Source organism: Psammomys obesus, unplaced genomic scaffold, assembly GCF_907164565.1.
Source record: "Psammomys obesus unplaced genomic scaffold, mPsaObe1.curated_primary_1811, whole genome shotgun sequence".
Taxonomy (NCBI): Eukaryota; Metazoa; Chordata; class Mammalia; order Rodentia; family Muridae; genus Psammomys; species Psammomys obesus.
Window position 1 is genome coordinate 38,092,892 of NW_026596040.1, and position 13,658 is coordinate 38,106,549.

Below are 13,658 nucleotides of genomic sequence, written 5' to 3' on the forward strand. Positions count from 1 at the left end.
AAGGAAGGAAGGAAGGAAGGAAGGAAGGAAGGAAGGAAGGAAGGAAGGAGGGAAGGAGGGAAGGAAGGAAAATATAGAATGAAAGTCCTGCTTTGAGGTGGTGGTGGGGCTCGCCTTTGATATGAAAACTTGGGAGGCTGAGGCCAGCTGTTCTACAGCGCAAGTTCCAAGACAACCAGGGCTACACAGAGAAACTCTGTCTTGAAAAACAAACAAAACAAAAATAATGGAAGTCTCACCCTGAACGTGCTGACACCATCCTATGGCCTGAACTCTGAATCTGAATAAAAAAGGGGAAAAAGGAAAAAAAAAACAAAAACCAGTTGAAGGCCAGCTGTTTCTCTACTTCCTGGTCCAATCCACTGAGTCCCATGCTCTATTGCCATGGGCTCCAGCATAGCTTCCTGGCCACGAGGGACTGTGAACTGAAGTAAATCCTCCCTCCCACAAGCCCCCCTTTGGTCTCAGGGATGAGAAAATACCAAATGCACTTTTGTCACATAGGTGACATGTACTCCTTACTGTACTTTTAGTCCCCTGTCTCTTCTGCTCTTCATGGGGGCTTTGCGTTTTTAACCTACTTTCAGGTCTGAGATTTCATTTGAGTTCTTATTTTTTTTTATCTTCTATTTCTTTGCTTAGCTTTTCTGCATCTTTGCCATGCTGTTCTGCTTTGGTTTGTTTTGGTGTCATTGTTTGCTGAATGCTTTTGCAGTCTTTGTCAGGCGATTCTAACATCTATCATCTTGATGCTGGAATTGTTGATTGCTTGTATCCATTAAGTTTGATGGTTTTTTTTTTTTTTCTAGTTCTTGGTTTGGGTGATATTCAGTTGATTTGGATATTTAGGGTATTATTAAAAACAAACTTTGGATTATTTAAGTCATACTTTAGCTGGTTTCCTGTGATCACACTCCAGCATGAGGTGAGGCAAGTGCCTTGTTTCTGCTATCTCGGGGTAAGAGTTCAGCTTCCCTCTCTGTCCTCACCAGAACTTCTGACTTTCCAATGCACTTCCTCTGCTACCACCCCAGGAGGGGAGGGCCCCAACTGCTGCCAAGTTGGTCAAGTAGAAGTAAAGGTTCAGGTTCCCCCTATGGTGTCCATTGCTTATTCCTGGAAGAAGAGACACTGTAGTTTCCTGTCACTGATAATCCCTTAGCAGGGAACTGGTGTTACACATAGCCTGGGAAACAGATGCCCTTGAACTCCTGACCCACATGGCTTCTCCCCGGTACTACTTATCACAAATATGACCAATATTCCATCAATGTTATGCTAAGAATCTAAAACATTTTTGTTTTTTTTCGAGACAGGGTTTCTCTGTGTAGCCTTGTCTGTCCTGGACTTGCTTTGTAGACCAGGCTGGCCTCAAATTCACAGAGATCTGTCTACCTCTGCTTCCCAGAGTGCTGGGATTATAGGTGCGTGTCACTGCACCCTGCTAAGAATCTAAAACTTTACATTCAGGAATCATCCAAAAACAAGAAAGATAAAGGCAGAACTGTTCGTTAACTGCAGTAATGAAAGCTTTAATGGTTTAGTGACTGACTGTTGGAGAAGGGCTAAAGTAGAGTTAGAGCCAGGCCCAGTGGTACACACCTGTAATCCCAGCACTCTGGGAGGCAGAGGCAGGCAGATCTCTGTGGGTTTGAGGTCAGCCTAGTCTACAGAACAAGTTCAGGACAGCCAAGGCTACATAGAGAAACCCTGTCTCACTGATACCGCCCCCCCAAAAAAAATGGAAAAAAATGCAGTTAGAGAGAGTCATGCCTGGTGGTTCATGCCTTTAATCACAGCACTTGGGAGGTAGTAGTAGGTGTATCGATATGACTTCAAGGCCAACCTGTGCCAGGTCGGTACTCCGCAGGTGGAACTGAGAGGAGGGTGGCCAGTCCAGCTGGACGCCCTCTGAGGCTGAGCGGGATGATGAGTGTCGACGGCCTGGACCTCCCCAGATGCCCCAGGGAATAAAACACCACCGAGCCGGGAGATCTATCGAAGCAGGAACTCAGTTTATTGAATAAAGCTGTCCTTTTTATAGGTTTGGGTCAGGGGGCAGGATTAAGGAAGTGAGGTAAGATGACGTAGAGGGCAAGGTTAGGTAGTGCAAGGAGAGGTGGGCCGTCGGCAAAACTCCACGTAACAGTTACCAGGCAGGGTTGATTTTAAGGTGGATATGCTGAATCATTTTTGCCCGGAAGTGGCACCTCTTAAATCGGAAGCTAAAGACAGGTCTCCACACTCGAGCCAGCCTCAGGTAGATGTAGCAGGCCTTATCAGGCCCAACAAACCTGGTCTACCATAACAAGTTCCAGGGTAGCCAAGGCTGCATAGTGAGTAACAACCAGTTATAGGGGCTGGCTAGATGGCTCAGCAGCTAAGAGTGGTACTGTTCTTGCTTGCGGAGGATTTTGTTCAGTTCCCAGCATCCTGTTGGGTGGCTTCTGACTGCCTGTAACTATGGCACCAATGTACCCGATGCCCTCTTCTGACCTCCAGAAGCCCTGAACTTGCAGGCATTTCACTCAGCTGCATACCATACAGACACACATTGTTAAAAATAAAATTAAAATAAAACAATCCATAAAAATACACAATTACCACCAGGCAGTGGTGGCGTATACCTTTAATCCCAGCATTTGGGAGACAAAGGCAGCAGATGTCTGTGAGTACAAGCTCAGCCTGGTCTACAGAGTAATGTCCAGGACAGCCAAGGCTACAGAGAGGAAAAAAAAATCCAAAAATACAATTATGAAGAATATGTCATGACAGGGCAAAAATTACTTAACATACTATATTAAACAATAAAAAAGAAAAATTGAGTAATTTAAATAACATTAAAATTTAAGACACCTTTTAGTAAAAATGGTATCACTTTCTCTGTGTTCCAGTATTTATTTATTTTCTTCTTGTGTGTGCATGCACACGTGAGGAGAGAGGCCATGCAGCATGCAGACCTTCTCTCTCTCCACCACGTGGATCTCAGGGATGGAACTCAGGTCATCAAGCACTTACCTGCCATCTTGTGACCCTACTTTTGTGTAATTCTTTGATACACAAATGGGGGTGTTTGTGACTTATGTCCCTTTCAGATGCTCAGTGTTTCCAATGCACGCTGTGCCTTTACAAAGCAGTTTAAAGGGCTTGGGCTATAGTTCAGTTGCAGGCTAAGGGAGACCCAGCTTCAATCGCTCGTACTAAAAAGTCCATGAAAATCTTGATACTCATAGTAGATTGTAAAATATAATTTCTGAGAGCTTTCATAGCTTGAGATTATTTTGATAACATTATTTACATGTTTAAAAGAATGTTATCATTTTTATTGCATGAAATAACTTGAGATAAGTATTATCAGTTTAAAAAACAAAGTAAAAGGTGTGCAATAGATAAACAGGTAAAAGACCTGAAATAGAAATGTTCCACTTTGGTAATGACAGAAGATATGAATAAGTTGTAAATAGTAATAAGGCAACAGACTAGTATCTTAATTAGAGTTATTATTGCTATGGTGAAACACCATGAGTAAAGCTGGTTGGGAAGGAAAGGGTTAATGTAGCTTACACTTCCACATCACTGTTCATCACTGAAGGAAGTCAGGGCAGGAACCTAGAGGTAGGAGCTGATACAGAAACCTTGGAGAGGTGCTGCTTACTGGCTTGCTCCTCATGGCTTGCTCAGCCTGCTTTCCTATAGAACCCAGGACCACCAGCCCAGGGATGGCACCACCCACAATGGACTGGGCCCTCACCCATCAATCACTAATTAAGAAGATGCCTTACAGCTGGGTCTTATGGAAGCATCCTCTCAATTGAGTTCCCCTCCTCTTAGATGACTCTAGCCTGTGTCAAGTTGACATAAAATTAGCCTGCACAATGAACATTTTAATGTCAGTACTAAGAAAGATAAAACATGCTTCCTGTACATGGTGTTGGTAGGGACACATAGACTTTCAAACTATTTTGGGGAGGAGTAACTTGCAGCAGCCATTTTGGAGAAAGTCTGATATACATACCTTTAAACATTGATTGTTTTATATTTCTTTATTTTCATTTTATTAAACACGTTAGTCTACACATACCATGGTGTACATGTGGAGGTCAGAGAAAATTTTAGGCGTTAGTTCTCTCTTTCCGCTATGTGGGTTTCAAGAATCAAATTCATGTTGTTTGGCTTGAAGCAAGGGCCTTTACCCACTGAGCCATCTTGCCAGCCCAGCTATATATACCTTTTTGCCAGATAATCACACTTATATCAATTTCTCCTGTATAAAGAAATTTATATTGCTCAAAAGACAATGTATTGAAAGGTATATTGATTAATGTCTAACATTTTAGCATATAGTATAATACATTTTGTAGCTATATTCGTATGCAAAATGAATTAAATATGTGCATTGTTTTACAACCATTGAAAGTATCATAGGCTGGGTGTAGTGGCACATGCCTTTAGTTCTAGCACTCAGGAAACAAAGGCAGGAGGATGTCTGTGAGTTTGAGGCCAGCCTGGTCTACATAGTGAATTATAGGCCAGTGAAGGCTATATAGAAACTAACCAACCAACCAATCAACAAAACAGAACAAAACAGTGTGGTGCTACATGTATGTAATCCCAGCACCCAGGAGTCTGAGGCAGGAGGATCATGAGTTTGAGGCCAGTGTAGGCTACGTAGCAAGTCCAAAGCCAGCTTGAACCACATAGTGAGGCCATGTCTCAGAAGACCAAGGCTTAGGCGGAGCCATTGGCGGGGTGCGTCACTAGCCGCGGAGAGCCACTGTGCCATCCATCCTCAGTACCACAAAGAAGTGTGGCGCTACAGTGAGCATGCTTGAAAGAGAGAAATATCTCCAAGGCATTGTGTAAAAAGGAATCGTTTATATGCGCCTTTTTGCAAGATTGTCACATGCTTTTATAATTATGAAAACTAGGAACTTACTATTTCCGTACATAAAAGTTCATATGATAACATAACACAACATACAGCATGTGGAGAAAGCGTGTGAAAGACTAACCCTGCTTTATGTATGGCAACTTGAGGAACGTAGGGAAGTGTGTGCAGCAGTGAGTGCAAACTGTCTCTTCAGAGGCGCCACCATCCTTTGGAAACCATCACTATTGAATTTTATTGGTTTTGTGGGCTTAATTTCACATATCAATGTATAATAGCTATAAAAATACAGTTTACATCTAGTTTTGTTTTCATATGCCTTTGAGGATAAATATATAATATATGTAAAACATAAGAATCCTTGCTTTAGCTGGGCACTTGGCACATGCCTGTAATTCCAGCACTTGGGAGGCAGAGGCTGGTGGATCTCTTTGAGTTCAAGGCCAGCCTGGTCTATAAAGCAAGTCCAGGACAGCCAAGGCTACATAGAGAAAAGAATAAAAAGAAAAAAAAAAAGAATCTTTGCTTTATTGGTAGAAAAACAAAGACACAGAGATGCCAAGTAATTTATTTGAAAAAACACATAGAGGGCTGCAGAGATGTCTCAGAGGAGGTTAAGAGCACTGATTGCTTTTCCAGAGGCCCTGAGTTCAATTCCCAGCAACCACATGGTGGCTCACAACCATCTATAATGAGATCTTGTGCCCTCTTCTGGTGTGCAGCTGTACACGTAGACAGAACATTGTATATATAATAAATAAATCTAAAAAATAAAATAAATATTCTTATTAAAAAAAAAAACCCACATAGAGAAGGGGAGGTTAGGATTTGAGCCTCTGCAGTCTGGTTCTAGCATTTGATCTCTGTTTCACCAGCAGCCACAGAGAAATAACCAAGAAGAGACTTGTAGTTTTGGTTGGGAGTTTAGCCTTTAGTGGCTGAGCCATGTCTCTGGCCAAGAAAGGGCATCTTTATTCTCAGTCAAGTATAACTGTCATGTTTATTTATTCTCTCATTGTTTGATTTGTAGGTTTAGTAGAGTTTGTAAAGTGGTTCCATAATCCTGGGAGTAAAACTGACGTAGGTGGGCTGTTAGCTGCTTTAAGCTCTGTGGAAGAGAAGCCTTTACAAAAGAAACACGGGGCAGGGAGTGGTGGTGCAGGCCTGTAGTCCCAGCACTCAGGGAGGCAGAGGCAGGGGGATCTCTGTGAGTGCAAGGCCAGCCTGGTCTACAAAGTGAGTCCAGGACAGCCAGGACTCTGTTACATAGAGAAACCCTGCCCCCCAAACCAACCAACCAACCAACAAAAGAAACATGACTATACTAAAGTGAACAAAATGATAGCATTGGTGTGTCCCTCACCGTGTGTGGCAGTGGCTCGGGACTCTAGCTTACTGTCAGCTGTTTAGAATGACAGCGAGTTGTTTCCAGTGACCAAGTGATTACATATAGACTCTAAGGATTATGAAAGTTTCGTAAATGTTGGGTTACACATCTTAGAGGTTATATACATGGGGATGAATTGATCACCTTTCATTGTATAATTGTATGAAAACTTTAGGAATTAAGAAAAATTACAAAAACCAGGTATATACATTTCAAATCCCATTTCTTAGTCTTTAGAGCTCACATGCTTTGTGCCAGCAAATGGCAGGCATTATTCCTTTGGCCAGGGGCCACTCCATGGATAGTTTGGAAAATGGCTAGAACTAAGGAGACTTCTCAAAAAGCAGCGAAAAGGGCACCTTCCCTCTGAGAGCCTGATCTGGTGGTGACTCCAGCACTAACCAGAGTTTGGACGGTGGGCCTGTCCCTGCTTAGAGGTCTGGGTCAGTCAGTGTTCTGACTTTATGCCCTGCTCACATCTCTATCCTGTTTGTAACAAAGGCCAAGAAGAACTATGAGCAGAAGTGCCGGGACAAGGATGAGGCGGAGCAGGCTGTCCACCGCAGTGCCAATGCGGCTAACCCAAGGCAACAGGAAAAGGTACCTAGCGTGGCCTACAACCTGAAGGATTTAAGATTCACTCATGTCAGTTTAAAGCCAACTAAGGGGTGGGCGCGATAGACAAGGGTGTCATTCTCAGAAGCGGGTATGGGGAGGCGGGTCATGAGTTCAGTGCTACACTGGGCTACACAGTGAAACCCCCATCTCAAAAGATAAAAATAAAGCTAACAAAAAATCTTAAATTTTTAAGAGAGAGACAGACAGACAGACTGAGACTTGTGTTCCAAGTTTGCCTCTAATCTTCAGAACCAGAAAAGGCCCTTGTAACACTCTGAGGTTAGAAGCTCACTATTGGGGAGCAGTGGTTGGAATAAGAGGCTTGACCTTTTTCTTTAAAGTCTTCAAAACTCAGCTCCTGTGTTCTTCATTGAGAGCATGCTTCTTTAGGGCTAGAATTATGCACTTAATAATATGGGCTGGAATGATACTATTAATAGATTAAACAATTAATTTAATAATATGGCTGGAGCCATGCTCAGTAGTTAAGGGCACCCACTACTCTTCCAGAGGACCTGAGTTTGATTCCCAGAACCCATGTGGCAGCTCACAACCACCTGTAACCCCAGTTCCAGGTTACTTCTTCGGGCCTCTGCAGGCATTAGGTATGAGGGTAGTATACAGACATACATGCAAGCAAAACACTCGAACACACACAAAATAATAAAATATAAAATAAAGTAAATTAACATATATAATCTGAATATAATGTTACCCACAGCTTGGGGGTAGGGAGCTGTGTCTTGGAATATGTAGCTATTTTCTGATGAGATGATTAAAGATAAAAGATTTGCTTCTAAGGGGAATGTATATAGGACTTGGACCAGACCTTACCCTCCATTGATGTTGCTTTGTTCATGGAAGCCTGGATCAGCTTTCTTAATCTCTTTCTGGTTTTGGTCCTTACAGCTTTTTGTGAAACTGGCAACTTCAAAGACCGCAGTAGAGGATTCAGGTGAGGGGGGGAGGATGGACGGGGAGGGGGCTGTTCACATTATGCTGAATGTGCAGGACAAAGGAGCATTAGGAAGGAGCAGCTCGCTCTAACAAGCTCCCCGCTCCCCCATCACTGCAGACAAAGCGTACATGCTGCACATCAGCATGCTGGAGAAGGTCCGAGAAGACTGGCAGAGTGAGCACATCAAGGCCTGCGAGGTAGGTGCCTGGGGCTGCGAGCAGCTCAGGTGAGGACACCTCCCTTCCAGAATCCGAGAACCTGGTTCTCATGAGGGCGACTTAGAGAATGGAAGGGGTTGGAATAGTTCCTTCCCATCCTCATCTTTTTGCCTCCTCTCCATCTGGACCACCCTCACCAGCTCAGTCCAGAGTGTTAGTCTAATACTTGGTTAGTGAAGGCATGAAACAACTGAACCCTGTGCTTACTCTGAGAGTTTTGCCTGTACGGTCTAGGTTCTAAGGAGGGAAACACAGGACTCTATAAATTTCAAGAGAAAACAAAAGACACAAGCTAGAAAGTTCCTCTGCTTTCTTTTTTCAAAATTTTTTAAAATTTATTTTTTATTTATTACAATTTATTCACTTTGTATCCCAGCTGTAGCCCCCTCCCTCATCCCCTCCTAATCCCACTCTCCCTCCCTCTTCTCCTCCCATGCTCCCCTTCCCCAGTCCACTGATAGGGGTGGTCCTCCTCTCCTTTCCTCTGACCCTAGCCTATCAGGTCTCATGAGGACTGGCTGCATTATTTTCCTCTGTGTCCTGATAAGGCTGCCCTTCCTTCAGGGGGAGGTGATCAAAGAGCCAGCCACTGAGTTCATGTCAGAGATAGCCCCTGTTCCAATTACTAGGGCACCCACTTGGACACTGAGCTGCCATGGGCTACATCTGTGCAGGGGTTCTAGGTTATCTCCATGCATGGTCCTTGGTTGGAGTATCAGTCTCAGAAAAGACACCAGAGTTTTTGGTTCTGTTGCTCTCCTTGTAGAGCTCCTGTACTATTCCGAGGCATATATCCAAAATATGCTCAAGTACACAACAAGGACATTTGCTCAAACATGTTCATAGCAGCTTTTTTCGTAATAGCCAGAATCTGGAAACAACCCAGATGTCCCTCAACTGAGGAATGGACACAGAAATTGTGGTATATTTACAGAATGGAATACTACTCAGTAATTAAAAACAAGGAAATCATGAAATTTTCAGGCAAATCGGTGGGAACTAGAAAAGGTCATCCTGAGTGAAGTATCCCAGAAGCAGAAAGACACACATGGTATATACTCACTTATAAGTGGATATTAGACATATATTATAGGATAAACACACTAAAATCTGTACACCTAAAGAAACTAAGCAAGAAGGAGGACTCTGGGTAAGATGTTCAAGCCTCATTCAGAAAGGCAAATGGGACAGACCTCAGAAGATGGAGAAAACAGGGAACAGGACAGGAGCCTACCACAGAGGGCCTCTGAGAGACTACCCAGCAGGGTATTAAAGCAGATGCTGAGACTCATAGCCAAACTTTGGTCAGAGTGCAGGGAATCTTATGAAAGAAGGAGGAGATAGAAAAGTCTTCTGCTTTCTGACAGCAGTTTTTAACAGCGTCTCAGGACCAGCAGAGCCAGTGTTACACAAAGACTGGGTAGAAATGGGGATTCTCTTCCTCTGTGGCCTGGTAACACAGAGGAAGACAATGTAGACAGTCCTGATGAGACCTGATAGGCCAGGGTCAGATAGAAGGGGAGGAGGACCTCCCCTATTAGTGGACTGGGGGAAGGGCATGGGAGGAGAAGAGGGAGGGAGGGTAGGATTGGGAGGGGATGAGGGAGGGGGCTACAACAGGGGTACAAAGTGAATAAATTGTGATAAATAAAAAAATAAAAAATTCTAAAAAAAAAGCAAGAAAAATAAAATGGGGATTCTTAGCCCAGTCCAGCCTCTGGAGTCAGGAACTCTCAGGGTAGCAGCCAACAGTGTTTGTGAATTCAAGAATTAGAAGCACTGACTCACAGCCCTCCTGAAAGTAGAGAAGGAGCTGCTCCCTGCCCTATTGAGGTTTTAGGCTGTCCAGCTGGCTTGTCTCTATACCCTTTGGTACAGTCTCCTCTGCTCTTGGCTATGTGCACACACTCTCTTTTTCTCTTTGTCCCTGTCTCTGTCCCCCCGCCCCTGTGTGTGTGTGTGTGTGTGTGTGTGTGTACACGCGCGCACACACACACACACGTGTGCACGTGTGCTGGAAATTAAGCTTAGGATCTCACGCTTGTACATGCTCTATCACTGAGATATGTTCCCCGCCCCAGCCGTGTTTTTGGAATTTGTTTGCAAGTCCCAAGATCCAGCCTGTCTCAGCCTGAAGGTTACTTCTCTACTCCTGCTTTCTCCTCTCTTGTGGGTGCCAGGGATGCCCTTGGTGTGAGGTCCAGTGGGACTTTGTGCTTTCTTTTTCTTTCCTTTGTGTGGTGCTGATGACCAGGGTTATGGATGCATAACATTAGGCCAGCACCGATCCACTGAGCCATGCCCCCAAACCAATTTTGGTGACTTAATTTATCCTATTTGATTGATCTTATTTGATGAATCTGATTTATTTATCTGTACAATTAGATATTATGGAACTGTATGGCCATATTAAGCACTTTCTTCTGCTTTAATTTTTAACTCTACCCCTTGATGGAGGTTACAATTATTTAACTCATTGCTAGGCTAAATGATGCCCCTTCTTTACACATACATGTACATGTAACTTTTTCTGTAGGTGTTTGAGGCTCAAGAATGTGAACGAATCAACTTCTTCCGGAATGCATTGTGGTTACACGTGAACCAGCTGTCACAGCAATGTGTCACAAATGATGAAGTAAGTCAGGAGTATTCACGGAATATTGTGCTCTGCATGTTCGAACCGTCAGAGCGGAAACAGAGCGGAAAGAACCATGAGTGTTTGTTAGATCCCCCCACCCCCGACTCCCTGCTTACATTTGAGGTACAAAGAGATAGCGACTTCAATGTTGCTATCACTTGCTTGACTCTGGGTCCATTTTAACGTCACAATTCTCTAATTAAGAAGCTGATAGAGAGCAGATGATGAAGCCCAAGAACAGCTGGACGTGCAGAAGCCAGTGTAGAAGGCCAGCCCTGCACCAAGCATTAGCAGACCGAGCCATGCCCAGGCTGGCGCCCACTTCAGGGTGAAGTCATGCTCAGTATCTTCATGGCGCTTATCCAGAAGTGACTTGTGCACAGCCAAAGTACTGGGTCCCCAGACACCAGACGCCAAACTCGGTTGTCACAGCCTTTGCTAAAGAAATAGCCCCACTCATTCATATGGGACGCTGTTTGCATTTGTGAGAGGGACTCTCACAATTCATGGGAGTTGTATCATGGGACTTGGCATATAATTTCTTAGTTCCGTCAAACCTTAAAAAAAAAAAAAAAAAAAAGAAGCTGGGCAAGGTGGTGCATACCTGTAATTCCAGCACCCAGGAAAGCAGAGGCAGGCAGATCTCTGTGAGTTCAAGGCCAGCTTGGTCTACAAAGCGAGTCTAGGACAGCCAAGGCTACACAGAGAAATCCTGCCTTGAAACACCAAAAACAAAACAAAACCACCAAAAGCAAAACAAACAAACAACAGAGTTTTTGTCTGGCCAGAAAGAAACATTTCCTTGTATCTTAATTTTTTTTTTTTTTCATTTGAAAAAGGCGATAGTTCAAATGTACTAGGAAGGTACTTTTTTTTAATCAGTCTTGGACTGGGTATGTTTTCTGCTTTCAAAACAAAAGTTGCAAAGGAGTCAGTTGTTCATGAAAGTTCCTTTTATATAGAGTGATGACATAATTATCATCACTACACATCTACATAATGCTTTCTTTTGTTTTTCTCAGATGTATGAGCAAGTCCGCAAGAGTTTAGAAATGTGCAGCATTGAGAAGGACATCCAGTATTTTGTGAACCAGCGTAAAACTGGACAGACTCCACCAGGTGACGGGGGGCATGGTTGGGGGACCCTTAGGCAGCAGTGTTACTCTCTCTTGTCAGATGTCACAGAGCATTCTTTCTGTAATACTCAGCTTTTGCTGCTGGAACAAATAGCTAATGTAGATATGGGTAAATGAGAAAGGTTCATCTTGGCTGCAGTTTTTGAGGCTTCAGTCCAGTCATTGATACTGTTGCTTTTGAGGCTGTATTGAGGCAGCACACTATGGCAGAGTGGCTGGGCAGATTGCCCATCTTATAGCTAGGACATGAAAGAGGAAGAGAGCAGGGCATGACTCTAGTGACCTTTCCTGGTCTGTTCATACTCGGTTATACTTCTTTTTTTGTTTTGTTTTTTTGTTGAGACAGGATTTCTCTATGTAGCCTTGGCTGTCTTGTACTGGCTTTGGAGTTCAGGCTGGCCTCAAACTCACAGAGACCCGCCTGCCTCTGCCTCCCAGAGTGCTGGGATTACACGTGTGTGCCACCACTCCTGGCGGTTGGGTTATACTTCTTAAAGGTTCTATCACCTTCCAGTAGTGCTAAGCTGGGGACAAAGTCTCTAACACATAGGCTCTTGGGGACCATTCTGGATCTCTCTCTCTCTCTCTTGAGTCAGGGTCTCATGTATTCTAGGCTAGCCTTAAACTTGCTGCACAGCTGAGGATGAGACTGAGTTCCAGATTGTTTTGCCTCCATCTCCCGAGCACTGAGGAACAAGCACCTGTACCCAGTACCTTATGTAGCACTGGGGAGCCCAGGCCTTTGTGCACACTGGGCAAGTGCTCTACCAACAGCCTTGGCCTCTACCTGTTTCTGATGTCTTGTGTCTTCAAAATTGTAGCACCCATCATGTATGAGAATTTCTACTCTCCTCAGCGGAATGCAGCCCCACCAGGAAAGACTACAGGGCCCAACCTAGCAAGGTAATAACCAGCTGCTTTTCATGTGAAAATACATTTTAAATAACTGTTTATAGTATTAATCATTTAAGACATTACCCTTTATTTTTAATTGACAAAACGTGCATATTTTGCCTAGCAAGAAAACTTAGCTTTTTGAAATAGCATTTTTAAGTGAATGGAAAACATCACAAGGATACCCTTTAATGATATGAAAACTGTATGAAATTCAAATTTTGGTGTTCATGTAGAAAACTGTTAGAACATATAGAAAGCTATTGGAGCTAGTGGATCATGCTTTTTGTCTGGCTGTTTTCACTAGACCCGAGCAGAGGTACAGCAGAGATACTGAGGCCAGCAAAGCTAAGCCACTTTCATTGGGTTTATTGCATGGAAAACGTGCTACTCCTAATTTAAAGGGTCTTGATGGGAAAGAAACTTCTATTTCACACAAAGCCAATGGTGGGGATGGGGGTAGGGGTAGGGGTTATGGTGGGATTTCCACCCAGTTTTAGGAAAAGTAGAGAGTGTTTGGGAGAAAACAATACATACTGTTAATAGTAAGGGCCATTCAAAACAGTTAATATGAATTAGCTAGCTGACTTAATTCTCACAGAGGAGGGAGCTGTCTGTACAAAGATTCTGACGTTCCAGGAGATCAGTAAGTTTTGTTACAACAGCTGAGATGAAAGTCCTGCCAGTGGGCCCTGGGCAGGGCTCTGCATTCTGACTTCTGTGCATCATATATGTATGCCTTCCGGGTTTCTGCAAGTCAGAGCTTTAGAGCTGCAGGTCCTTTGCCTCCTTGACTCTCCAGGATAGAAGGCAGCTGATTACAGTATGATATGTTTGTAGCATGAAGTAGAAAAATAAAAAAAAATAAAAAAAGAAGAAAAGAAAAGAAAAGAAAAGAAAAGAAAAGAAAAGAAAAGAAAA

General features: G+C 43.5%; 1 protein-coding gene across 1 annotated transcript in view; it reads left to right on the plus strand.

Annotated features, from left to right (window-relative positions):
* The window catches only part of Pstpip2 (proline-serine-threonine phosphatase interacting protein 2), a 77,016-nt gene that overhangs the window by 56,923 nt on the left and 6,435 nt on the right, over window positions 1-13,658 (plus strand). The window contains exons 7-12 of the mRNA XM_055622909.1: window positions 6,777-6,875; window positions 7,803-7,848; window positions 7,969-8,048; window positions 10,606-10,704; window positions 11,730-11,826; window positions 12,665-12,746. Coding sequence (XP_055478884.1) covers window positions 6,777-6,875; window positions 7,803-7,848; window positions 7,969-8,048; window positions 10,606-10,704; window positions 11,730-11,826; window positions 12,665-12,746 — 503 coding nt within the window. The remainder of the gene's footprint in view (window positions 1-6,776; window positions 6,876-7,802; window positions 7,849-7,968; window positions 8,049-10,605; window positions 10,705-11,729; window positions 11,827-12,664; window positions 12,747-13,658) is intronic.